Source organism: Puma concolor, chromosome B4, assembly GCF_028749965.1.
Source record: "Puma concolor isolate L17-30 chromosome B4, mPumCon1.1.hap2, whole genome shotgun sequence".
NCBI classification, from domain to species: Eukaryota; Metazoa; Chordata; class Mammalia; order Carnivora; family Felidae; genus Puma; species Puma concolor.
This window is the reverse complement of record NC_141673.1, coordinates 32,066,484-32,091,709: the sequence shown is the minus strand read 5'-3', so window position 1 is coordinate 32,091,709 and position 25,226 is coordinate 32,066,484. Positions and strand designations below refer to the sequence as shown.

General features: G+C 36.5%; 1 protein-coding gene across 5 annotated transcripts in view; it reads right to left on the bottom strand.

The window, feature by feature from the left end:
* Positions 1 to 286: 286 nt before the first annotated feature.
* Positions 287 to 25,226, bottom strand: part of ZC3H11D (zinc finger CCCH-type containing 11D) — a 54,262-nt gene continuing 29,322 nt past the window's right edge. For 3 of the 5 annotated variants that reach the window (XM_086712700.1, XM_086712699.1, XM_025926980.2), the window contains 10 exons: positions 19,538 to 19,696; positions 19,011 to 19,088; positions 18,819 to 18,929; positions 16,787 to 16,897; positions 15,480 to 15,587; positions 14,015 to 14,131; positions 12,156 to 12,260; positions 11,698 to 11,901; positions 9,743 to 9,835; positions 287 to 653 (listed from right to left, as the gene is read on the bottom strand). In XM_086712700.1, coding sequence (XP_086568826.1) covers positions 628 to 653; positions 9,743 to 9,835; positions 11,698 to 11,901; positions 12,156 to 12,260; positions 14,015 to 14,131; positions 15,480 to 15,587; positions 16,787 to 16,897; positions 18,819 to 18,929; positions 19,011 to 19,088; positions 19,538 to 19,696 — 1,112 coding nt within the window. In that variant the 3' untranslated portion in view covers positions 287 to 627. The remainder of the gene's footprint in view (positions 654 to 9,742; positions 9,836 to 11,697; positions 11,902 to 12,155; positions 12,261 to 14,014; positions 14,132 to 15,479; positions 15,588 to 16,786; positions 16,898 to 18,818; positions 18,930 to 19,010; positions 19,089 to 19,537; positions 19,697 to 25,226) is intronic. The other 2 variants (XM_086712697.1, XM_086712698.1) reach the window with 2 other exon arrangements.

Here is a 25,226-nt window from a genome sequence, read left to right as displayed (position 1 = left end):
AGATTTTGTAGTTGCCAATTAAAAGACATTGTTCAGCACTGCCCTGCCTAAAAAAACAATCTTCTTTTTCCCTTTCTACAACACATCAAAGTGCATTTCTATTGGAATTCCTCTAACATACTCATCACCAAACTGTCACCCTGGGACTTCACTGAATTTGTTTACATTTTATCTGTTACTGTCACTGAGGGCTCAGCTTAAAATCTAAGTAAAGAAAGAAAATGTGAGGTTTCTTCTGTAAAGAATATTGCAAAACAGAGATCAAAGGCACAATTTCACTTCTCAATGTGTGCAATCTAACTTAGTTTATTTATAATTAAAGAATGATTTTAATTGTCAAACTTTTAAATTTTATTAAATGTTTGTGGCAATACATAGAATGAATTCCAGACCTATATAAATACACAGGCAGCTGTTTGTAATTTGCATTTTTATCAGTTTTGAAAGAGCACAATGTACTTCCTGCATCTTATTTTCAGAATTTGCATTTTATCATCTTTGGCTACCCAGTATATAGTATGGAGTACTTGAATATCTCATTCCTTAAATTTTCACTTTTGATTGTAAATCAGATGATATCTGGCACTTTTCTCTTTTCTCATTTTTCTCTTCTCTCAACCTCCAGATTTACTTGCTCCCATTTCTTCTTGGTTCTAATAATAAAACACAGAAAATTCTTCAATTATTTTCTTGTTCAGCATTCTTCAGGGCACCATCATTCTGCATTTCTTTGGCTAATTACTTACCATAAATCTTAAGGCAAAACAAAAACTAACCTCATTGTCTTAATTCATAAATTTTCAAAACACCATACAAACTAATTCCATTTCTTTCCAAAGCTTTTGCATTTGGATGGAGGGATGAAAAGGAATGGAAACAATACTACATATAAGGTTGTACCTTGGTACACCCAGAATGAACAGAATGGATGTTCTATCCTACAGAGACAGGCACCTCCAGTCACACCAGCTCTATCCTGATCAGAAAGGACATGCAGCCTCAAGGGAGGGCTGACATCTCTAATCGCCTTTTGCTCCTCTCCTTAGTTCCCATACATTTTTCTCTCCTACTGCATTATCCTCATAGCATCAGACAGCATTTTCCCAAAAGGCTCCTCTCGCCCATTTACACTTCTGTAGCCTTGGCTCTGAGATATTCCTTAGTGGAATAGACTAGTGGCAGCTTGTGCTTTCTGCCTCCTCTCTCCAGCAGCCCATCTGTCCACTGGGAAATGCTGAAATCGCTCCTCTGTGCCCTAGCAGGAAGTGCAGGGGAAGAAACACAAGCTAGTCTTTCTCTAGTCTGAGAATCACAACAACAATTGGAAAGGATAGGAGTTTAGGGGTTACAAATTTCCCAGTCAAGAGCTCAGGTAAATAAGAAAACTTTATTTTTATAATTCTATTTAATTTCTTGACTCTATGTCCCCATTCTGCCCGATGTAGAAAACTTATCTAGTCCTTTTCACATAAACTTAGTCAATTTCAGTGATTTCTTAGTCATTTCACATTTATATTTCAACCACATTCGATTTGAAATTCTTTCTCAGGATTTTTTTCCCTCCCTCCCTCACCTCTCTGCTGCTTATCCTCATTTTTAGGGTTGGAACAGGGGAGAATGTTTGCTTCATTATGACAGCTTGGAAGAGAATATTATTTCAGCAATCTTGGGTCTCCACAAGGCCTGGGTCCTGTGCTGGTGAATGGTGGTCCAGACAACATAGCCTATGGTTTCTCAAACTTTAATGTGCCTCTTAATCACCTGGGGAACTTGTTAATATGCAGATTCTAATCCAGGATGTCTGATATGGGGATACTACATTTCTAACGAATTCCCAGGTGGTATCATTGCTGGTTGCCCTCAGACAATATTTCAATCACAAGTAACAAGTGGATAATTTGGTTTATAATCCACTCCCTGGCAGAACAATCTTTTGAGATTCTCGTAATAATTTGAGATTGGAGTCCACTCCTCTAATAGGGCCTGACCACAAAGTCATCTTTTGATGCTATGCTTCCAGTCCCAGCCAGGAGACTTTGTGTAGCCCTCTGGCCCTCTCCTGGAGAACTCACTTTCACTTAAACTCACAAGAATACATGATGCCCTCCCAAGCAAACTTGGAGCTTGGGAATCTCCAGAGGCTGTCTCCAGCCCTGTCTCATGTTAGACACTCCCACCACCAGATGGCATTGATAAATTCTCTCCAAAGCTTTTCTCCCTGGGGTGCATCTGGGACGTACAATGCAGATCCTGTTTATGTTCAGATTCTTATAAACTTCAAAGGGAAATCCATCACTGACTTTCTGCCCCTGAGCCCTGGCATAGCTGGAGGTGATGGGAGAAGAGCAAAAGGGGACTAGTATGTAATAAGTGGCCCCCCACTGTACCTGGTTCCTTGCTGCCTCTCCATACCCTCCTCCTTGCTCTACAGATTGAATGGGAAAAAGTTTCATAAGCTTACATCCCCTGCACATCCCTTTTCCTGTGCCATACATGGATGGTACATGTTTCTTGCTCTGATGTGATCCCTCCACCCCCCAAATCCTTCTGTAATTCATGTTTAACTACCCAGGATGGGAGAGGAGAAGGCTGCCGGGAAACAAGAGCAGTCACTGGGATAGGGACAGGGGATGAGGAGCATGCCCTTTAATACTCCAAATAATATCGCACCCACAAGGAAACCACAGGAGAAAAAGATGTGGCTCAACAATGTGTAGGTTTATCCAGGATTTTTAGCAGCTTTTCACGTCCTTTCCCCCAAAAGTAAATGCAATTACATGTGAAAAAGCACAGAAATCTAAGAGAAAATACAGCCGATTAAATAGCGCTACAGCAGAGTTCTCTTGGAATATAATATGATTTGAAAGATCTGGGCCAAAAAAGAAAAACAATTGACTGCACAGTTGAAGTCAAGAGTTTTGAGAGATACTACTTAAGATCTCAGCTGTTTTTTGTTTTTGTTTTTATTTTTGTTTTTTGGAAAGTGGACAGTTTCTAACCTGGATATGTTCAGTTTTCATTCTGGGAAGCTCTTGTAAAAGAGTTTATAGATTTCAAATGATTCTGAAAGTTCTAGGCTAATGATTTAGGTAGGAACTCTCTATTTTTTTCTGAAAGATTCAAATTTCTGAAAAGTAACTGCAACTGTTTTATCCTGTGTGGTTTTCCAAACCTGCTGTGCCAGTCCCAGATCAGCTCGGAGAAGCTACTAAGCTTTTTAGAAAAACAATCACCTGAGGTTGGGTCTGCCTCAAACTTCATCCTGGGGAGGTTCCTAGGATCCCCACACTCTTCCAGAGAGCAGAGCACAAGGGGGACACCACAGTCACTCAGAGCATCCTGGCCTGGAAACTTCATCTTAGGTGTCCTGTCAGACTGCATCAGCTAATATTTGTGTATGGTGGATAATAGTAGGGCTTTGATATTTTGTGTTAAGATATGGTTTTATATATTCACTTTGTAGTTCAACAAAGAATACATTTTAACACATAATTGCTGCAACTGCTAAGCTTGTATCTAAGGAGAGAGGTTTTTCAGAAGATTTCTGATAACACAAAGGAGAACACAATAAAAAAAGGAAATTAAATTGCTACTACATGATCTCTAATGAACTCCAATATCATGGAAATTTTCTAAATTTTTCTAAAATATGTTTCCTGACTCTTGGGGAAGATGGCGGCATAGGAGGACGCTGGGCTCACTGCGCGTCCTGCTAATCACTTTGATTCCACCTACACCTGCCTAAATAACCCAGAAAACCGCCAGAGGATTAGCAGAAGGGAGTCGCCAGAGCCAAGCACAGACGAGAGGCCCACGGAAGAGGGTAGGAAGGGCGGCGAGGCGGTGCGCGCTCCACGGACTGGCGGGAGGGAGCTGGGGCGGGGGGGGGGGGTGGGCGGCTCGCCGGCCAAGCAGAGCCCCCGAGTCTGGCTTGCAAAAGCGGAGGGGCCTGACTGACTGTGTTCCGACAGCAAGCACGACTCAGCGTCTGGGAGGTCATAAGTTAACAGCTCTGCTCAGAAAGCGGGAAGGCTGGAGGACAAAGGGAAGGAGAGCTGCTGAGCCCCCGGACGACAGAGCTCAGTTTGGTGGGGAACAAAGGCGCTCACCAGCGCCATCTCCCCCGCCCATCCCCCAGCCAAAATCCCAAAGAGAACCAGTTCCTGCCAGGGAACTTGCTCGCTCCGAGCAAACACCCAACTCTGCGCTTCTGCGGAGCCAAACCTCCGGCAGCGGATCTGACTCCCTCCTGCTGCCACACGGCCCCTCCTGAAGTGGATCACCTAAGGAGAAGTGAGCTAAGCCTGCCCCTCCTGCCCCTGTGCACCTTGCCTACCCACCCCAGCTAAGACGACAGATCCCCAGCATCACAAGACTGGCAGTGTGCAAGTAGCCCAGACGGACCACGCCACCCCACAGTGAATGCTGCCCCCAGGAGAGGGGAAGAGAAGGCACACACCAGTCTGACTGTGGCCCCAGCGGTGGGCTGGGGGCAGACATCAGGTCTGACTGCGGCTCCGCCCACCAACTCCAATTATACACCACAGCACAGGGGAAGTGCCCTGCAGGTCCTCACCATGCCAGGGACTATCCAAAATGACCAAGCGGAAGAATTCCCCTCAGAAGAATCTCCAGGAAATAACAACAGCTAATGAGCTGATCAAAAAGGATTTAAATAATATAACAGAAAGTGAATTTAGAATAATAGTCATAAAATTAATCGCTGGGCTTGAAAACAGTATAGAGGACAGCAGAGAATCTCTTGCTACAGAGATCAAGGGACTAAGGAACAGTCACGAGGAGCTGAAAAGCGCTTTAAATGAAATGCAAAACAAAATGGAAACAACGACGGCTCGGATTGAAGAGGCAGAGGAGAGAATAGGTGAACTAGAAGATAAAGTTATGGAAAAAGAGGAAGCTGAGAGAAAGAGAGATAAAAAAATCCAGGAGTATGAGGGGAAAATTAGAGAACTAAGTGATACACTAAAAAGAAATAATATACGCATAATTGGTATCCCAGAGGCGGAAGAGAGAGGGAAAGGTGCTGAAGGGGTACTTGAAGAAATAATAGCTGAGAACTTCCCTGAACTGGGGAAGGAAAATGGCATTGAAATCCAAGAGGCACAGAGAACTCCCTTCAGACGTAACTCGAATCGATTTTCTGCACGACATATCATAGTGAAACTGGCAAAATACAAGGATAAAGAGAAAATTCTGAAAGCAGCAAGGGATAAACATGCCCTCACTTATAAAGGGAGACCTATGAGACTCGTGACTGATCTCTGTTTTGAAACTTGGCAGGCCAGAAAGGATTGGCACGAGATCTTCAGTGTGCTAAACAGGAAAAATATGCAGCCAAGAATCCTTTATCCAGCAAGTCTGTCATTTAGAATCGAAGGAGAGATAAAGGTCTTCCCAAACAAACAAAAACTGAAGGAATTTGTCACCACTAAACCAGCCCTACAAGAGATCCTAAGGGGGATCCTGTGAGACAAAGTACAAGAGATATCACTACAAGCATAAAACATACAGACATCACAATGACTCTAAACCCGTATCTTTCTATAATAACACTGAATGTAAATGGATTAAATGCGCCAACCAAAAGACATAGGGTATCAGAATGGATAAAAAAACAAGACCCATCTATTTGCTGTCTACAAGAGACTCATTTTAGACCTGAGGACACCTTTAGATTGAGAGTGAGGGGATGGAGAACTATTTATCATGCTACTGGAAGCCAAAAGAAAGCTGGAGTAGCCATACTTATATCAGACAAACCAGACTTTAAATTAAAGGCTGTAACAAGAGATGAAGAAGGACATTATATAATAATTACAGGGTTATCCATCAGGAAGAGCTAACAATTATAAATGTCTATGCGCCAAATACCGGAGACCCCAAATATATAAAACAATTACTCATAAACATAAGCAACCTTATTGATAAGAATGTGGTAATTGCAGGGGACTTTAACACCCCACTTAAAGAAATGGATAGATCATCTAGACACACGGTCAATAAAGAAACAAGGGCCCTGAATGAGACATTGGATCAGATGGACTTGACAGATATATTTAGAACTCTGCATCCCAAAGCAACAGAATATACTTTCTTCTCGAGTGCACATGGAACATTCTCCAAGATAGATCATATACTGGGTCACAAAACAGCCCATCATAAGTTTACAAGAATTGAAATTATACCATGCATACTTTCAGACCACAATGCTATGAAGCTTGAAATCAACCACAGGAACAAGTCTGGAAAACCTCCAAAAACATGGAGGTTAAAGAACACCCTACTAACGAATGAGTGGGTCAACCAGGCAATTAGAGAAGAAATTAAAAAATATATGGAAACAAACGAAAATGAAAATACAACAATCCAAACGCTTTGGGACGCAGCGAAGGCAGTCCTGAGAGGAAAATACATCGCAATCCAGGCCTATCTCAAGAAACAAGAAAAATCCCAAATACAAAATCTAACAGCACACCTAAAGGAAATAGAAGCAGAACAGCAAAGGCAGCCTAAACCCAGCAGAAGAAGAGAAATATAAAGATCAGAGCAGAAATAAACAATATAGAATCTAAAAAAACTGTAGAGCAGATCAACGAAACCAAGAGTTGGTTTTTTGAAAAAATAAACAAAATTGACAAACCTCTAGCCAGGCTTCTCAAAAAGAAAAGGGAGATGACCCAAACAGATAAAATCATGAATGAAAATGGAATTATTACAACCAATCCCTCAGAGATACAAACAATTATCAGGGAATACTATGAACAATTATATGCCAACAAATTGGACAACCTGGAAGACATGGACAAATTCCTGAACACCCACACGCTTCCAAAACTCAATCAGGAGGAAATAGAAAGCTTGAACAGACCCATAACCAGCGAAGAAATTGAATCGGTTATCAAAAATCTCCCAACAAATAAGAGTCCGGGACCAGATGGCTTCCCAGGGGAGTTCTACCAGACGTTTAAAGCAGAGATAATTCCTATTCTTCTCAAGCTATTCCAAGAAATAGAAAGGGAAGGAAAACTTCCAGACTCATTCTATGAAGCCAGTATTACTTTGATTCCTAAACCAGACAGAGACCCAGTAAAAAAAGAGAACTACAGGCCAATATCCCTGATGAATATGGATGCAAAAATTCTCAATAAGATACTAGCAAATCGAATTCAACGGCATATAAAAGGAATTATTCACCATGATCAAGTGGGATTCATTCCTGGGATGCAGGGCTGGTTCAACATTCAGAAATCAATCAACGTGATACATCACATTAACCAAAAAAAAAGAGAAGAAACATATGATCCTGTCAATCGATGCAGAAAAGGCCTTTGACAAAATCCAGCACACTTTCTTAATAAAAACCCTTGAGAAAGTCGGGATAGAAGGAACATACTTACACATCATAAAAGCCATTTATGAAAAGCCCACAGCTAACATCATCCTCAACGGGGAAAAACTGAGAGCTTTTTCCCTGAGATCAGGAACACGACAGGGATGCCTACTCTCACCGCTGTTGTTTAACATAGTGCTGGAAGTTCTAGCATCAGCAATCAGACAACAAAAGGAAATCAAAGGCATCCAAATTGGCAAAGATGAAGTCAAGCTTTCGCTTTTTGCAGATGACATGATATTATACATGGAAAATCCAATAGACTCCACCAAAAGTCTGCTAGAACTGATCCATGAATTCAGCAAAGTTGCAGGATACAAAATCAATGTACAGAAATCAGTTGCATTCTTATACACTAACAATGAACCAACAGAAAGACAAATAAAGAAACTGATCCCATTCACAATTGCACCAAGAAGCATAAAATAATTAGGAATAAATCTAACGAAAGATGTAAAAGATCTGTATGCTGAAAACTATAGAAAGCTTATGAAGGTAATTGAAGAAGATATAAAGAAATGGAAAGACATTCCCTGCTCATGGATTGGAAGAATAAATATTGTCAAAATGTCAATACTACCCAAAGCTATCTACACATTCAATGCAATCCCAATCAAAATTGCACCAGCATTCCTCTCGAAACTAGAACAAGCAATCCTAAAATTCATATGGAACCACAAAAGGCCCCGAATAGCCAAAGTAATTTTGAAGAAGAAGACCAAAGCAGGAGGCATCACAATCCCAGACTTTAGCCTCTACTACAAAGCTGTCATCATCAAGACAGCATGGTATTGGCACAAAAACAGACACATAGACCAATGGAATAGAATAGAAACCCCAGACCTAGACCCACAAACGTATGGCCAACTCATCTTTGACAAGCAGGAAAGAACATCCAATGGTAAAAAGACAGTCTCTTTAACAAATGGTGCTGGGAGAACTGGATAGCAACATGCAGAAGGTTGAAACTAGACCACTTTCTCACACCATTCACAAAAATAAACTCAAAATGGATAAAGGACCTGAATGTGAGACAGGAAACCATCAAAACCTTAGAGGAGAAAGCAGGAAAAGACCTCTCTGACCTCAGCCATAGCAATCTCTTACTCGACACATCCCCAAAGGCAAGGGAATTAAAAGCAAAAGTGAATTACTGGGACCTTATGAAGATTAATAGCTTCTGCACAGCAAAGGAAACAACCAACAAAACTAAAAGGCAACCAACGGAATGGGAAAAGATATTTGCAAATGACATATCGGACAAAGGGCTAGTATCCAAAATCTATAAAGAGCTCACCAAACTCCACACCCGAAAAACAAATAACCCAGTGAAGAAATGGGCAGAAAACATGAATAGACACTTCTCTAAAGAAGACATCCGGATGGCCAACAGGCACATGAAAAGATGTTCAGCGTCGCTCCTTATCAGGGAAATACAAATCAAAACCACACTCAGGTATCACCTCACGCCAGTCAGAGTGGCCAAAATGAACAAATCAGGAGACTATAGATGCTGGAGAGGATGTGGAGAAACGGGAACCCTCTTGCACTGTTGGTGGGAATGCAAATTGGTGCAGCCGCTCTGGAAAGCAGTGTGGAGGTTCCTCAGAAAATTAAAAATAGACCTACCCTATGACCCAGCAGTAGCACTGCTAGGAATTTATCCAAGGGATGCAGGAGTACTGATGCATAGGGGCACTTGTACCCCAATGCTTATAGCAGCACTCTCAACAATAGCCAAATTATGGAAAGAGCCTAAATGTCCATCAACTGATGAATGGATAAAGAAATTGTGGTTTATATACACAATGGAATACTACGTGGCAATGAGAAAAAAATGAAATATGGCCTTTTGTAGCAACGTGGATGGAACTGGAGAGTTGATGCTAAGTGAAATAAGCCATACAGAGAAAGACAGATACCATATGGTTTCACTCTTATGTGGATCCTGAGAAACTTAACAGGAACCCATGGGGGAGGGGAAGGAAAAAAAAAAAAAAAAAAAAAGAGGTTAGAGTGGGAGAGAGCCAAAGCATAAGAGACTGTTAAAAACTGAGAAAAAACTGAGGGTTGATGGGGGGTGGGAGGGAGGGGAGGGTGGGTGATGGGTATTGAGGAGGGCACCTTTTGGGATGAGCACTGGGTGTTGTATGGAAACCAATTTGACAATAAATTTCATATATAAAAAAAATAAAAATAAAAATAATCAAAATAAAAATAAAGGTAGAAAAAAAAAAGAAAAAAAAAAGAAAATATGTTTCCTGACATTAGAAACTTGTCATTCATTTTTTAGAATTGTATGATACATTAAAATCACTAGTAAATATTTACCTGTATATATCTTTTCAGTTTTTGAGTATGTTTTTGAAAAAGGAATCCTTTTTCGCCAGGCTGAACCATTATATGATGTTGGCATATATTTATCTGAGAAAAAAAGAAGACCAGAATTAAATATTTTCTTACTTTAAAATCATATTCCAAAAGTGTCTCAAAGTTATAAACATCTCAGAGGTGAAGCTATTCTCTGAGTAATTTATTTTAGCATTTCAAAGCTAAGGCATTAGGAAGCCAAGTGAGTTTATTAAGACCATATATGTTATCAATGAACATGGTTATGTCCCTATTATTTGGCTGCCCAATTCTTCAAAAAAGGCTCTCCCCATGAGGCTAAGCTAAAGGGGACTGTGATATCTGGATGTGATCAAAATATTTCATTGCCTTGCCTTACTATGATTTTACATAGAATTCTGCTAATACTTGTAGAAGAAAGAAAAGATGTAGAAGGCACCGCCAATTCCCTTTACCTTCCATAAGGTGACTTCCATGATGGCAGTGATTGCTCTACCGTACTACCAACTCACTGTCCCAAGGAAATCAAAGCCTTTATATACTGACTCGGTCTATAAATACCTCATTTCCTCTGGCAACTTTATATATGAATGATTATCTAACAATGTTCTATTTGTGTTTTTAAGTATTACTATGCAGCTATGATTCTAAAAGCATGGTTCGTAATAATACCAGGAATTTCTTTGCTTTTTTTCCTGTGTTGACATTTGCACCAATGGCCCAAAAGCAATAGTGAACATAACTGTGACCACCTTAACACAGATCTAGACAGCCATCCACTCACAGTAAAATAATAAATTTAATAATAAAACAATAGTAACAAATAAAATTAAGACTGTTTCACCTAAGAATATTCTTATTTTACATATAAACCCATATATCATTTATTTCTAAGACAAATAGAAGAAAAACAATTTAATAAAGCTAACTTCTATTTAAATTATAAAAGTAAGGACCTAAGAGAGACACTGAATTTTTACTTATGTTTCAGAAAGTACACAACATCCAGAACTCCACTAACTAGACTGTGAACACAGGAAAATACAAACACAAAATTAGAGGGAATTAAGTGGCCTTTTGTTAAGTTGAGAAAACTGAAACCCAACTTCAAAAGAGCAAAATTCATCTGAGACAGGAAGAAAAGATATGGTTCCTTCCTCCCTTGTGGCCTTGTACTTACTGACATATACTATGACTTTGCCTATTACATGATGAAATGATTTAGAAGCAATCTGCGCATGGTGGGAGAGATGAGAGGTTGTCAAAAATATTTCAGTTAACCCCCAAACTAACCCTTTCAGAAAGTAATCATGAAGGCTTAAAGAAAAGCCAAGGCACTACCTGAAAGTGGTGACTGAACAATGCGGTTAGTGGAACAAGAAAATGTCAACCATTTGAAAACAATCCTCAAGAGTGAAATAAAGCTTATCCAGGGGGAACAAAGTCTGATGGTGTGAGACAAAACACTAGAGAGGTTCAATGTCTAGTCATCTGCACCCAACACATTTTTAACATATCCTTCTTTTAAATTTTTTTAATGTTATTTTTGAGAGAGAGAGGGAGAGAGAAACAGAGTGTGAGTGGGGGAGGGGCAGAAAAAGATGGAGACAGAATCTGAAGCAGGCTCCAGACTCCAAGCTCTCAGCAGAGTCTGACATGGGGCTCAAACCCACGAGACATGGGATCATGACGTGAGCTGAAGTCGGAAGCTTAACTGACTGAGACACCCAGGTGCCCCCTAACATATCCTTTAAACCGTGTGCACTCCTGCTTGTGGAAGAAATCTTCCCACTAGTTCTCTAAGACATCATGGTGGTAGTGATGGGCTGGAAACAGAACACCGGTTGGATAGGGATGAAGATTACTTGGACCATCAGGTGATTCCATGGGATTGCAAACCACGTGCATGAGTAAATCATGTAAGGAAAGAGCCTCACCTGGACAAAGGTTGAGTTTGGGTTCCTTGTTAACATCGACTTTATTGTAGGACCTATTTGTGGGCCTGCTGCGGGGAGGTGCACTCAGTGAGACAGTCCTGATAGCATCTCTCTGAACATGGATATAGGATGCATTCTCAGCACTTCTGTTTTTATTATTGCGATGGTAACTCATTTTATTTTTGGGATTTGGGGCCTGTACTGCTGTAAAAGAAAGCAGGAGGGGAGTGAGGGATAAAACAAGCTGGTTTCATACCCATAAATAACATACTGCATGGTAAATGTTTGCACTATGGAAGACAATGTGTGCTAAGAGAATTAAATCTATAGGATCTGGGTTGACATGTAAAATAACATGTTGCACAACAGTAATTTGTTTTTCAGGTAGAAAATATTATTTTATATTTAATTTTGTTTCAAATTATAATTTAGAAATATCAAATACATAGATCCTTTACCTCTCTGCATTCCTGGGTCAGGAAAATTCTTTGGTTCATCATAAATCCATTTTCTTTTCTTCACACCTTTAAAGTGAGGCTTCCTCACTGGCTGGACATCATTCACTTGAAGAAGATACAAATTTTTACAGGTTTTTAAGAGATGCTTTCATCTGAAAATTACTTTGGTGATAATTACATATCTGTGCATACACATGTCAAGCAAGAGAAAAAAATAAATGCACTACACTAATATTTTACTTTCTAGAACAAAGTGTGACTTATTTTTTAAAGCACCCCACCCTCAAGAGAAAGCCTATCCTGAAAATTGATTGATGAGAAAACTTTTGATACGTAGCATTCCTCAGAGGAAATGTTTCCCCCAAAAAAGAATTTGTGGATTGTTTAAAAGAATACAAAATTATATTACAAATATAATTATATATCTCATTATAATGTTATTTTTAAGTAGTTTTAGAATTGTTATTTTGAACATAAATCTACTTCTTAAGAAGGTGGATTAATGTAAAATACTTTTAGTGAATATTACTTTATTCTTTTAACTTTAAGAATTTGAGTATAAGGTTAGTTTGGTGAAACAAGACTAAGTAGTCAGAATTGTAAGTGCTAATAGTACTAAATTATTCACTTTTTACTGGCATATTTTTACACTGAAAAATTTATATACAAGCTCAATCTTCTAGGAATTTCTAAGGTACATTTCTCCAGAGACTCTTAAAACAATTTAGTATACAGGCCATTCTTTGTTATTTCTCTGTGTGGAGGTCCTGAACATTCACTATTGAACAGAGAAAATGAACATCAAGTTCACTATGTAGATTACATTAGCTCTCTGTAGTGACTACTAAATCTGTCTTTGCCCTAGCTCTCAAATTCAGCTTAAGCATTAAGTTTGAATTCTGATTCACCACCTCCTCTCCAAATATCATGTTCCACCCTTACCCTCAAGCTCCATTCCTAAGATTTGAAAACCATTTTTTTTTTTTTAACATTTTATTTCATTTTTGGGACAGAGAGAGACAGAGCATGAACGGGGGAGGGGCAGAGAGAGAGGGAGACACAGAATCGGAAACAGGCTCCAGGCTCTGAGCCATCAGCCCAGAGCCTGACGCGGGGCTCGAACTCCCGGACCGCGAGATCGTGACCTGGCTGAAGTCGGACGCTTAACCGACTGCGCCACCCAGGCGCCCCTGAAAACCATATTTTTAACAAATGTCACTAAACTGAGCTTCTTAGGAGTAAGCCATCATGTTTCTCAAGCTCCCACTCCTAGGATTTGGAAACCATATTTTTAACAAATGTTACTAAGCTTCTTAGGAGTAAAACCATCATGGTTCCCTTCAATGCCTGGCTGGGATCCAAGAACATTATAGTTTCAGTAAATGAAATAAATGAAAGAAGGAAGGAAGGAAGGAAGGAAGGAAGGAAGGAAGGAAGGAAGGAAACAGGAAGGAAGATTCATGAGTCTTAATTGTATCAAGAGAAGTAGCTCAGAATACAGAATGGCATGGTAAAGCCAAATCATGAAAAATAATCCAACACATAATAAAAATTTGTCAATGTATCCCACTATGGGTTAAATTTAAAAGGGTATACTAATGAATCTTCCAAGAAGGTAGTATATCATTAATTTTAATACCTAAATTAAACTAGTGGGTATGTATATAATTTACTAGGACCTACATCACAATTCATTGTCCGAGTTAGTAGAAGAATATTGTTTTTAATTCTTAATCCTGAATAATTTTCAAAACATCCTTTTTTCTTTCATTTTAAAAATTCTATTTCAAATAAGTAAAACAAATCCATGATAAGACAAATATATCTAAGGCCAAAAAGTGATAGAGCTAATGTCTCACTTGAAGAGGGGTCCTCTCTGCACTTCATACTGATATTCTCAGTAGCATTTAATACATGCGTTGTAGGTACTAGTCGGGTAGTTAGGGAACGTTTTGGATGAGGGCTGTCCTTGTTATCTTTTAAAGCAAATTAAAAAAATAAAATATCAATATTAGTAAAAGAAGGTTTCAGTTGGTATTTTACTTTTCAAACATTATATGATGGGTATACCTCTTTAAAATATATATATTAATTTTTACAACACTGAAATTCCCTAACCACTACATTGAGTCCCCAAAATTTGTCACTAACAAAACATTAAATATCTGATATACAGACATTATCTTCAATATATAAATAATATATTTGTGGCAATATTTTTAATTATTTCATAAGAAACAATCAGAAGGTTATCAATTTTAAATCAAATGTGCTGATTTAAAAATAGGTTCCAGAAATAATTTAAGTGGAACAACTTTCGTGTGTTCTATGCTTTGGAGGACTGTCTAACAGAGCCTTATACAACGATGGAAATTTTCTCAGTCTGTACTGTACAAAATGATAGCCACTAGTCATATGTAGATACTGAGCACTTGGAATATGGCTAATGCAACTGAAGAGCTGAATTTTTAAAAATTTCATTTTAGTTTAAACAGCCACATGTGAAGACTGGCAATGGTTATTACTGTAGTTAGAATTTTTTTGTTTTTTTGATCGATTCAGCAAAAGGTTTCCATCTTTGAGTGAGAAGAAAAGATTTACATATCATTTCCCATAAGAATTATTTGATCACAAGTGCCTTAACCTATTCTTGAAAATGTTTATTTAAGGGTGGGCAAAACAGTAGATGAAATTGTTTAACATTTGGATGCAGAATATATAAAGCCCTCTAATTACAGGACAGCTAAACTTTTAGTCTGTGACTAAGAGAGCTGCCCAGCAGAGAGGTACTAGCTGGGGCCTGCTAACCATGGTAAGGGGAGTACAAAACTATGAAGTACAAACTATGATTTTATTATATCCTTGATTATTCACAGACTATAGTTGGTAATAATTACAAAATGAGGAAGTCATAGAAGTCATCATGAAATTAATACTCTTCACAGTGTTCACAAACAAAGCTTTTTAAGAAAATTCAATCACACGGAGTATTTGAAGTTGGAAAAAGAAACTAAAAAGGACTTGGTTTTACCATTTAAAAGAACCAATAACTGTAGATCTAGCAAGACTCCTAGAAATTATGTAGTCCAACAGGCCAATATTTCAGATAAGGAGACTGAAGCTAAAAGAGATGACGTCTCATGGTCAAACACTTAGAGACAGACCAGGACTGAAACCTTAGGGCTCTTGACTCCAAATCACTGGATTTAGTGTATATTTTAATTTATGACCTTGCCTCTTATATTGGTTTCAAGTGTCAAGCTTTATATTTACATTTCTCAATCCAAATTATGAACGGATTAAAACTATAGGATGGTTCATTACCTTTAGTATTTGAACATTTTGACACGGTAATTTCTTTCTCTTCAGTTACAGCTTCCTTTTCGTCTACTCCAAGGAATATGATCCTCTGTGGAACATAACAGTCACCTCCTATGACAATACCTTACTGTCAGTGGCTATGATGGCAGAAAGTTGTAAAACACTATCTTCCAATACAGGATTATCCTCTACAATATACCTTTGCCAGTTTTGTTTAAACACTTCTTAGTGATACCACCCACATCTCTATATATATCATGTATGTTTAAATTAATACATGTGCATATATATGTATATGAATATACAGTATATACACTTACATACAGATAATTGCAAAAAAATTCACATAGTCAACAAAATTAATTTTCCTTTAACATATGGAAATCTTTATTTCTACCCTGTACCACCCTTTAGAGGTACTCAGAATAAATATAATTTATCTTCAATATAACATCTTCAGATATACGAAAGCAATTTTTATGTTCCTTAAAGTTCTTCCATTTTCCAAGATAAACATCCATAATTGTTTTAAATGTTATATACTTAATTTCCAGATTCTTCACCATACAAGTTACACTTTTGTAACATAAAATATTTGTTTCAAGTAGCCTTTTTTAAAAATGACACACAAATGTGGACTACCCTGTGCAGAAATCAGTGGAACTGGTATAATAATAATTGACATTTATGCAGCATTCTTCTATGTATCAGACACTCCACTGGGTACTTTAAATGATTTATGACATTTAATGATCTTCCTATACTACTCCTAATAATTCAATGTGAGTTTACCTGAGCTATTTGGTAGCAATCACCAATTACTGAATAATTTTTAAACCTTGTGGACAACAAAAACACTTATTTTTTCTTCACAATCTGTATCATGTTGAGTCTTTCCCGACTTGAAGAAAATCTACCATTAATGTCTTGAACTTAAATGCAAGACTATGTTTATCACAGCTTGACTTTACCTTGTTTAAACTTGGCTCATTGATCCAGCATATTAACTTCTAGACATCTGTCAATTTTATAAACATCTCATTCATCTAGCCATTCAATTGTTTAAACATAAAATCGTTTATTCTACAAATATTCACAAAGTGCACCTCATGTGTCAGACATTCTACTAATAAGGATTCATATATAGCAATTAATTATATACATTTCCAGGCCTCAAGTGTCTTACCCAAAGCCAACAATAGAAATGTCAAAAAGATTTTGAAAAAACAAAATTAGTTATGAGAGAGGAAATTTGACTCATTTATTATATGGTGATATATTCAGAATCAACCAGTTATAAATTAACTCACCTCCATTTTCAAAAGCAGCAATGTCAGTCCTTGGTTTCCTATCCAACGATGCTTTTATCTCACCTTGCCTTTCAGATAGGCTAAATTTTGTTGGAACTGTAAGACCATCCCCTAAAAAATTAAGTAAAAATAAGAAAAAAAAAAGAAAAAAATAGAAAATCACCCCAGGAATCATTAGGTACTTACATAAAATTCATGATGATAGTAAAAAGCCTAAAAGTTAGTGCAATTATTGTTTGCATAGTGATATGATGAACAATAAATTTATAAATATATATGAATTTTAAGCATATTTTATAATTATCAAGAAAATAGCAAGCAAGTTTGTTTTCCTATATGTATTATTTATTAAATGGCAATTTAAAAATTTAAACAATCTAACATTACTATGTATGTATAATATATTTAACTTATTTGCTATGTTCTTCATATAATGAATTTTATAATATTTCTTTTGATTATACCTATTCATCATGAACAAATTGAGTAAAAAGCATTAGAGTCTACCACTGACAAATGGTAATTATACTGTGATAATTAAATAATTCTTAGAATTTTTCTTATACATCTCTAGATAATTTTTTACTAAAATAAGCTATTAAAAACAGAATAAAGAGAGACATGATAATCTAATGCACCATGTGATTCTGGATTGGATTCTAAACCAGAAAAAAAAAAAAGTTCATTTTACCATAAAGGACATGGATGGCACAGCGGGTGAAATTTGTTTAAAATTCTGAAAATAATATCAGATCAGTGGTAATTTCCTGATTTTGATGGTTATACTAAAGTTATGTAAGAGTTATGCAGGAGCATCATATCTGCAACCTACTCTTACACTAACAGTTTAGAAAAAATAACAATGTATATACTTAGAGAAAAGAAGAGTGAAAAATCAAATGTGTAAAACGCTGATATTTGGGAAAATCTGGTGAAGGTTATTCATGAATTAACTGAAATATTTTAAATATAAAAGGCTTTTAAAACCATAATTTAAGGCGAAAGTACATGTAATTATCTTTAATCCCTAATGGTAATCTACTGTTTTTATATTTATTGCTGACTTGTATTATTGGTTTTGCTTTCTTGTCCAGGCAATGCGGGCAATGTGCCCTTCTCTAGATGTGGTGCTCGCCTATCAGTTAAGTCTTTCCTATCATTTTAACATCTAACATCTAATGGTATGTTGCTGCCACCTACTGCCATATGTTTAAATAGTTTACCACATATGTACTTGACTGGCAGGCATTTTACTCTTTATCCTCTACTTTATCCTACCCTTGTCTTGATCCTGGGAGATTTTCCCAATTATCATTTTTTACTTTTAGTGAGAGGAGAGGATTCAAATCTCCTACTTCAGCAAAACTTGCCTTTCATCTCATCCTCATGGCAGGAAAACCATATAAACTCGTAACACCCATGGATTTTCTCTGAGCTTCTGGTTTTACATCCAGAAAATAATGTTCTTCTTATCTTGCCTTTAAGGGCAAATTGTTTACCAACACTGAAATCAGATTCACCAAAGCATAAGATCCATGAAAGGTCCAGCCTTGGAATAATCCAGCTGCATTGCCTGTGAAATTGCCTGGTACACATAAGGCACTCATTCAATGCACAAATGTATCCTTGTTCTGCCACTAACGTCATCCTGTGATCTCCCTTTTGTCCTTCTAGGGCTAGGTTGTCCTTTCTATTCACAGAGGAAAATAGCGCCTACTTCACAGGGAGAGTGATTTGCAAAGAAAAAAAAGATGGTAAAAGCAAGTTATTTATAGAATTACTGCATCGAGGGTGTAATGCCCCCATGTGTTTATGTAGTCTTTTCATTCTGCACCTCCTCTGGGAAAGCATAATTAATAGCAGCTTTTCATATTAAATTTAGGTCATCTGATAAAAGCATTTCCTTCTCTCTCTCAATTCTGATGTATTATTTATCATTAGCTCTAGTGTACATCTTACTAAATAATTCACAGCCTATCACACCAAGTATCTCTTATACATCACCTTGAAATGCTGCCTTTTCATGCCTTACCTTCTTGCAATTCACTGCCATTTTCCAAAGGCTTTTCTAACTCTTTGTCTGCTGTAGAGGCTATGCTTTTTGATGATGAAATATCTGGAGTATGAAATCTGTAGTATTCACCTAATCTCCCATGAGAAAGCTAGTGGTTAGTATATTTGTCACATCAAACATTAGAAAATCCACAAATGTTTGATTTCTTACCAGATTTATAACACATCTCCTTTATTGCTCTTTTTTCTTCAATTTCTTCAGGAGTCTTTGTCCACAAACTAGATGAATCTATAGGATATATGTACATCTTTTTTAATTAAATTGTCCCAAAGCCAAATGGTATGAAAATATACAAATCAGAATTAAGAATCCCAAATATTGTTCTCACAGGTGGGATTTTTTGAAATTTTTAAAATCAGTAATTTGCATACTAGTAAGTGTCTCAAATTGCCGTATTTCACATATTAGAAAAATCAGTGTAAGCAACTGTCCCTATTTAAATGAGGTCTATCTCCCAGCCATCATACAACAAAAACTCTCCAATCCAAATGATCATATATAGACATAGAACAAATTAGAACATAATGAATTTAATATACTTAATAAAATTGAAGCTATTTTCTTACCAAATTCTGCCCTATTTATTACATTATAAACCTCTAACAGTTAAAAAATAAATTAAAAAATATGATAGGGTTTTGAATGTTCATTGTAAATCTGAGAAAAGCCTTACTAACCATTTTGTTCATCTCCTTCCTCCTCTTCTTCCTCAAAGTTAGTTTTTAAAACTAAAGGATGATGAATGGGTCGTGATATATTCTCCTGAGGTTTCAGGGGTTCCTGACTCTGGGTCAGGGGTGGAATTCCTTCCTGAGTTTCTTTCTGTGGTGTGATATCTACAGAGAAAATACAAAATTTCTGTCCTTTTAAGATCTATATTATATACATGTCTAATGATCAACAGTTACCTCCTGATTTATTATACATTTTGTTAAGAGGTATCTAGTCTTATTTCTGGAAAGGTTATCAAACTAAAAAAGATCAACATTTTGCCTGTAAAGTGCAGGAAATATGCCAATTCATAGATTTTAGATAGGAACTATAACCATGACTTGGTATATCACACTTTTGGTATAAATGCATAGTAATCATAAGTATCACTGTATTCTTACACTATCTATGTGAATAAGAATAACTTAACTAATTACAACAAATTAATGAAAACAGATTCAAATATGGCATAGCTTATAATGGCAGAGTATATACAGCAAAACAGGAATAATCCAATTGTTCTAGTTTTCGGTGGCTGCATGATTACTTGGAAGTGAGAAAGAGTGAAACTTTCACATTCCTCTATTGGCTACTCATTGGTCAGACTGTCCAAAGTTCTAGGTCATATTTAAATGTTCTATAACCTTCAAAACTAATAAGCAATTACTAGAAAAAGCTAGTGAACATATGAATCTTCTTTCATCATCAATTCAACCCCCTTTGTTTTCTAAATGAGTGGTTATCAAATTTGGCTAATTACCAGAATCAACTAAAGAAATTATTCAAAACATCTTTTAAGTCTCTTTCCTTCTGAGCTTCTGATTTAGCAGGTCTAGATTAAAGCCTGGAAATCTAATTTTTTTTTTAATTTTTTTTTTTCAACGTTTATTTATTTTTGGGACAGAGAGAGACAGGGCATGAACGGGGGAGGGGCAGAGAGAGAGGGAGACACAGAATCGGAAACAGGCTCCAGGCTCTGAGCCATCAGCCCAGAGCCCGACGCGGGGCTCGAACTCACGGACCGTGAGATCTTGACCTGGCTGAAGTCGGACGCTTAACCGACTGCGCCACCCAGGCGCCCCTAATTTTATTTTTTAAAAGTCTCAGGTAATTATGAAATCAGCCAAATTTGGAAACCACTGCCCCAAATGAATGATCATCTAACTAGGGTTCTAGATTATAGAAAGTCTTTAGGTGGGTATGCCATATCCCAATTATTTGAAAGCAAGGAATACAATTCCAGATCCTCAATTTCCATATTTATCTTTCCCCTAAAGTTGGTTTGCCTAAGAACAGGCTTAAGTTCACAATATCCTTTCCTCCACTGTACAAGATAAAGGCCTACCCTTCACTCATGCCAGAATTTACTATAGCACATGCTCAAAAGAGAAATCCTCTGTTAGTGATAAACCAAACTACCATAAACCCATAGGGCTTTCTCCATTACCTTAATTTATATACATTTCTACTAGGATAAAATCATGATGTGATAGGCAAAATAATACCCCCCCCCCAAGATGTCCATGTCCTAATCCCTAGACCTTGTGTATGTATTAAGTTATATGAGAAAGAGGTATTGAGGCTACAGGTAGAAAACATACAGGTAGAATTAAGACATAATCAGGTGACCTTAAAATTGGCAGATTTTTTGCCCTGAATTATCCAGGTGGGCTCAAAGTAATCAAAAGGATCTTTACAAATGGAAGAGAGATGCAGAGAAAGAGAGCCAGGAAAAGAGATGTGACAATGGAAACTATGTCAAGTGATGCAGTGTCAGAAGGACTTGACTTTCATCGAAGATGGGAGAAGGAGGACATGAACCATGGAATACAGGAGGCCTATAGAAACTGGAAAAGGCAAGGAAAGAGGTTCTCTCCCAGAGTTTAGAAGAAATGCTTCCCTGGAGACAGCTTAATTTTAATCAGAAAGTCTTCATGGAATTTCTAGAGTATAGATCTACAAGATATCAAATGGGTCGTTAAAGCCACTTGGTTGATGGTAATTTGTTACAGCAGTAACAGAAAATGAATACACAAAGTATTAGAAAAAGTGCTACTAGTGTCCGTTTTGGAACATTCTAAATTCAAATGCATGGTAGAGTATGGCAGCAGTTAAGAATTTTTGTTGAAAAATTCTGCCTCTCCTATTTCTGGACTAATGTTATATAATATATAACTCTTGAGGGGAAAGTCTCTTGACATCAATGGAAGGAAAGCACTGGTAAAAACTCTGAAGGAAAAACATGGCTTTAAATAAAGCTTTTTAGCTATTCTCAATATATATTCCCAAGACTTGTCATTAGCTGCAAAGAAAAGCTTCACTGAACATTCTAAACAGTAAATTTTAGAGCCACATCTTTAGAAGTTTCATTGAGATGTAATTCATATACCATACAAGTCACCAATAGAAATATACAGTTCAATAGTTTTTAGTATATTTACAAAGTTGTGCAACCATTGCCCTAATTCTAGGACATCACTCCAAAGAAGAAACTTATTCCCATTAGCAGTTACTCTTCATGTCTTTCAAACACCCATACCTCTACACAAGCACTGACATACCTTGTTTCTATGAATTTGCCTATTCTACATATTTCATGTAAGTGGAATCATACAATATGTGGTCTTTTGTACATGACATCTTCCACTTACCACAGTGTTTTCAAGGTTTAGTCATGCTGTCACCTGTAATAATACTGTATTTCTTTTTTATACAAATAATACTCCACTGTAGACATATACCCTAATTTATCCATTCATCTGAAGGTGGATACGTGGGTTATTTCCACTGCTTTGGCTGTTATAATGTAGGTATGAACATTTGTGTACAAGTTTTCATGTGGACATATGTTTTCACATCTCTTGGATATATACCTAGAAGTGGAATCACTGGGAAACATGCTGACTCTGTTTAATATTTTGAGGAGCTGCCAGAATGTTTTCTAAAACAATTGTGCCATTTTACATGCCTTCCTGCAATGTATGAAGATTCCAAATTCTTCACATCCTTGTTAACCCTTACTATATGTTTTTGATTAAACCATCTTGATGGGTATGAAGTGGTAGCTCATTGTGGTTTCAATTTACATTTATCTAATGCTTGAAGATACATGATGAACATCTTTCATGAGTTTATTGGCCATTTGTAAATCTCTGAGAAATGTCTTCAGATTCCTTGCCCATGTTTTTCATAGGATTATGTTTATATTATTGGGTTACAAGAGTTCTTTATATATTCTGGATACAAGCCCCTTGTCAGATATAGGATTCGCAGATATTTCTCCCATGCTGTGGATTGTCTGATCATTTTCTTCATGGTATTCTTTGAAACACAAAAGTTTCTAATTTTCATAAAATCTAATCCATTTCTCATTTGGTTTCTTGCCCTTCTGGTGTCTCTCAGAAGGCTTTGCATAACCTAAGGTTCCTTATAAGAGTTTTATAACATTAGCTCTTTAGGTTTTTTATCTATTTTGAATTAATTTTTTTGTGTAAGGTGTGAGGAAGAAGTACAAAATAACTTTATGTGGCTATCCAGTTGCCCTAACACCCTTTGTTGAAAATACTCTTTCTCCCCATTGAATGATCTATGTATCCTTGTCAAAAACCAATTGACCTTAGGTTGATTGATATAAAGGTTTATTTCTGGTCTCTCAGTTCTATCTCATTGATCTATATCTATATACCTATTTTTATGCCAGTATCAGGTGGTTTTGATTACTATAGCTTTGCAATAATGTCTAGATTTTGAAATTATTAACACTGAGCTCTATAGCTTTGTTCTTCATTTTCAAGATTGTTTTTGCTATCTTGGTCCTTTGAATTTCCATATACATTTTAGAATCAGCTTGTCAATTCTTCAAAGTCATTTGGGATTTTGACAAGGGTGACATTGAAACTATAGATCAATTTGAGGAGAATTACTATGATAACAATATAGTCAATGTATGAACATGAGCTATTCTTTCTATTGAGTGTAATATTTGTACTTCCTGTGCTAAATTAATTCCTAAATATTTTATTCTTTTTGATGCTATTATGTGTAATTGCTTTTTTCCTTTAATTTTCCTTTAATTTTCGTTTAATTGTGTGTTCCTTGCTAATAAATAGAAATCTAACCAATTATCATATATTAGTCTTTTACCCTGTAACCTTGGTGAATTTATTAGTTCTAATAGTTTTTTAATGATTTCTAGAATTTTTAAAATAAAAGATAATGCCATATGTATAGAGATAATTTCATTTCTTTTTTTCCCAAGCTAATTGCCTTTTATTTGTTACCATTGCCCAATTCCTCTGGCTTGAATACAAGTGACAAGGATGAACATCCTTGGCTTAAATGTAAATGCCAAGAATGAACGTGATTGTTCTTGATCTTAGGGGAAATGCTTTCAGTGTTTCATCATTAAGTATGATGTTAGTTGGAGATTTTTCATATATCCTTTAGCAGGTTGAGTAAGTACCCTTCTATTCCTAGTTTGGCTAGTGTTTTATTTCTTTATTTTTTAGTCACAAGAGAGTTTTGGGTTTTGTTAAATGCACTTTCTTCATTATGATCATGTTTTTTCCTCTTTATTCTATCAACATGGTGTATTACAGTAATTGATTTTTTTTTTTAATTTTTTTTTCAACGTTTATTTATTTTTGGGACAGAGAGAGACAGAGCATGAACGGTGGAGGGGCAGAGAGAGAGGGAGACACAGAATCGGAAACAGGCTCCAGGCTCTGAGCCATCAGCCCAGAGCCCGATGCCGGGCTCGAACTCACGGACCGTGAGATCTTGACCTGGCTGAAGTCGGACGCTTAACCGACTGCGCCACCCAGGCGCCCCCAGTAATTGATTTTTAAAAGTTAAATCAACCTTGAACTTCTGGGATGAATCTCATTTGGTTATGGAATATAATCCTTTTTTAAATGTTGGTGGATTTCATTTTCTATAATTTTATTAAATATTTTTGTCTCTCTATTCACCAGGAATATTGGTCTGTAATTTACCTGTGATGTCTTAGTCTGGTTTTAAAATAAGAGTAAATACCAGCCTCATAAAATGAGTTGGAAAATAGTCCCTCATCTTCTATATTTTTGGAAGAGTGTGAAGAGTTGGTTATTAATTTTTCTTCAAATTTTTGGTATAATTCAATAGTAAAGCCATATGAACCTGAGTTTTTATTTGTAGGAAGATTTTTAAGTGCTTATTCTATCTCCTTATTATAGGCCTGTTCAGATTTTCAATTTTTATTTTCTGGAGTCAGTTTTGGTAGTTTGTATCTTCCTAGAAAGTTGTCCATTTCATTAGTTGTAAAATAATATTTGTTCATAGTATTCCTTTCTAATCTTTATTATTTCTGTAAGATTGGTAGTATGTCCCCTCTTTCATTTCAGTCTTTAGTCGTTTCAGTCTTACTTCTTTTTTTCTTGGTTAGTCTAGCTAGAGTTTCAATTTCCTTGATCTTATCATTGCTTTCATTGATGTTCTCTGTCAGTTTTTTACTCTCTATTTCATTATTTCTGCTTTACTCTGTATTATTTTCTTCCTTCTGTTTGCTTTAGGTTTACTTTGCTCCTTTTTCCAGAGTCTTAAAATGTAAAATCAAGTTATTAATTTGAGATCATATTTTCATTTTTTTACTAAAATTTTTATATTTATTTTTGAGAA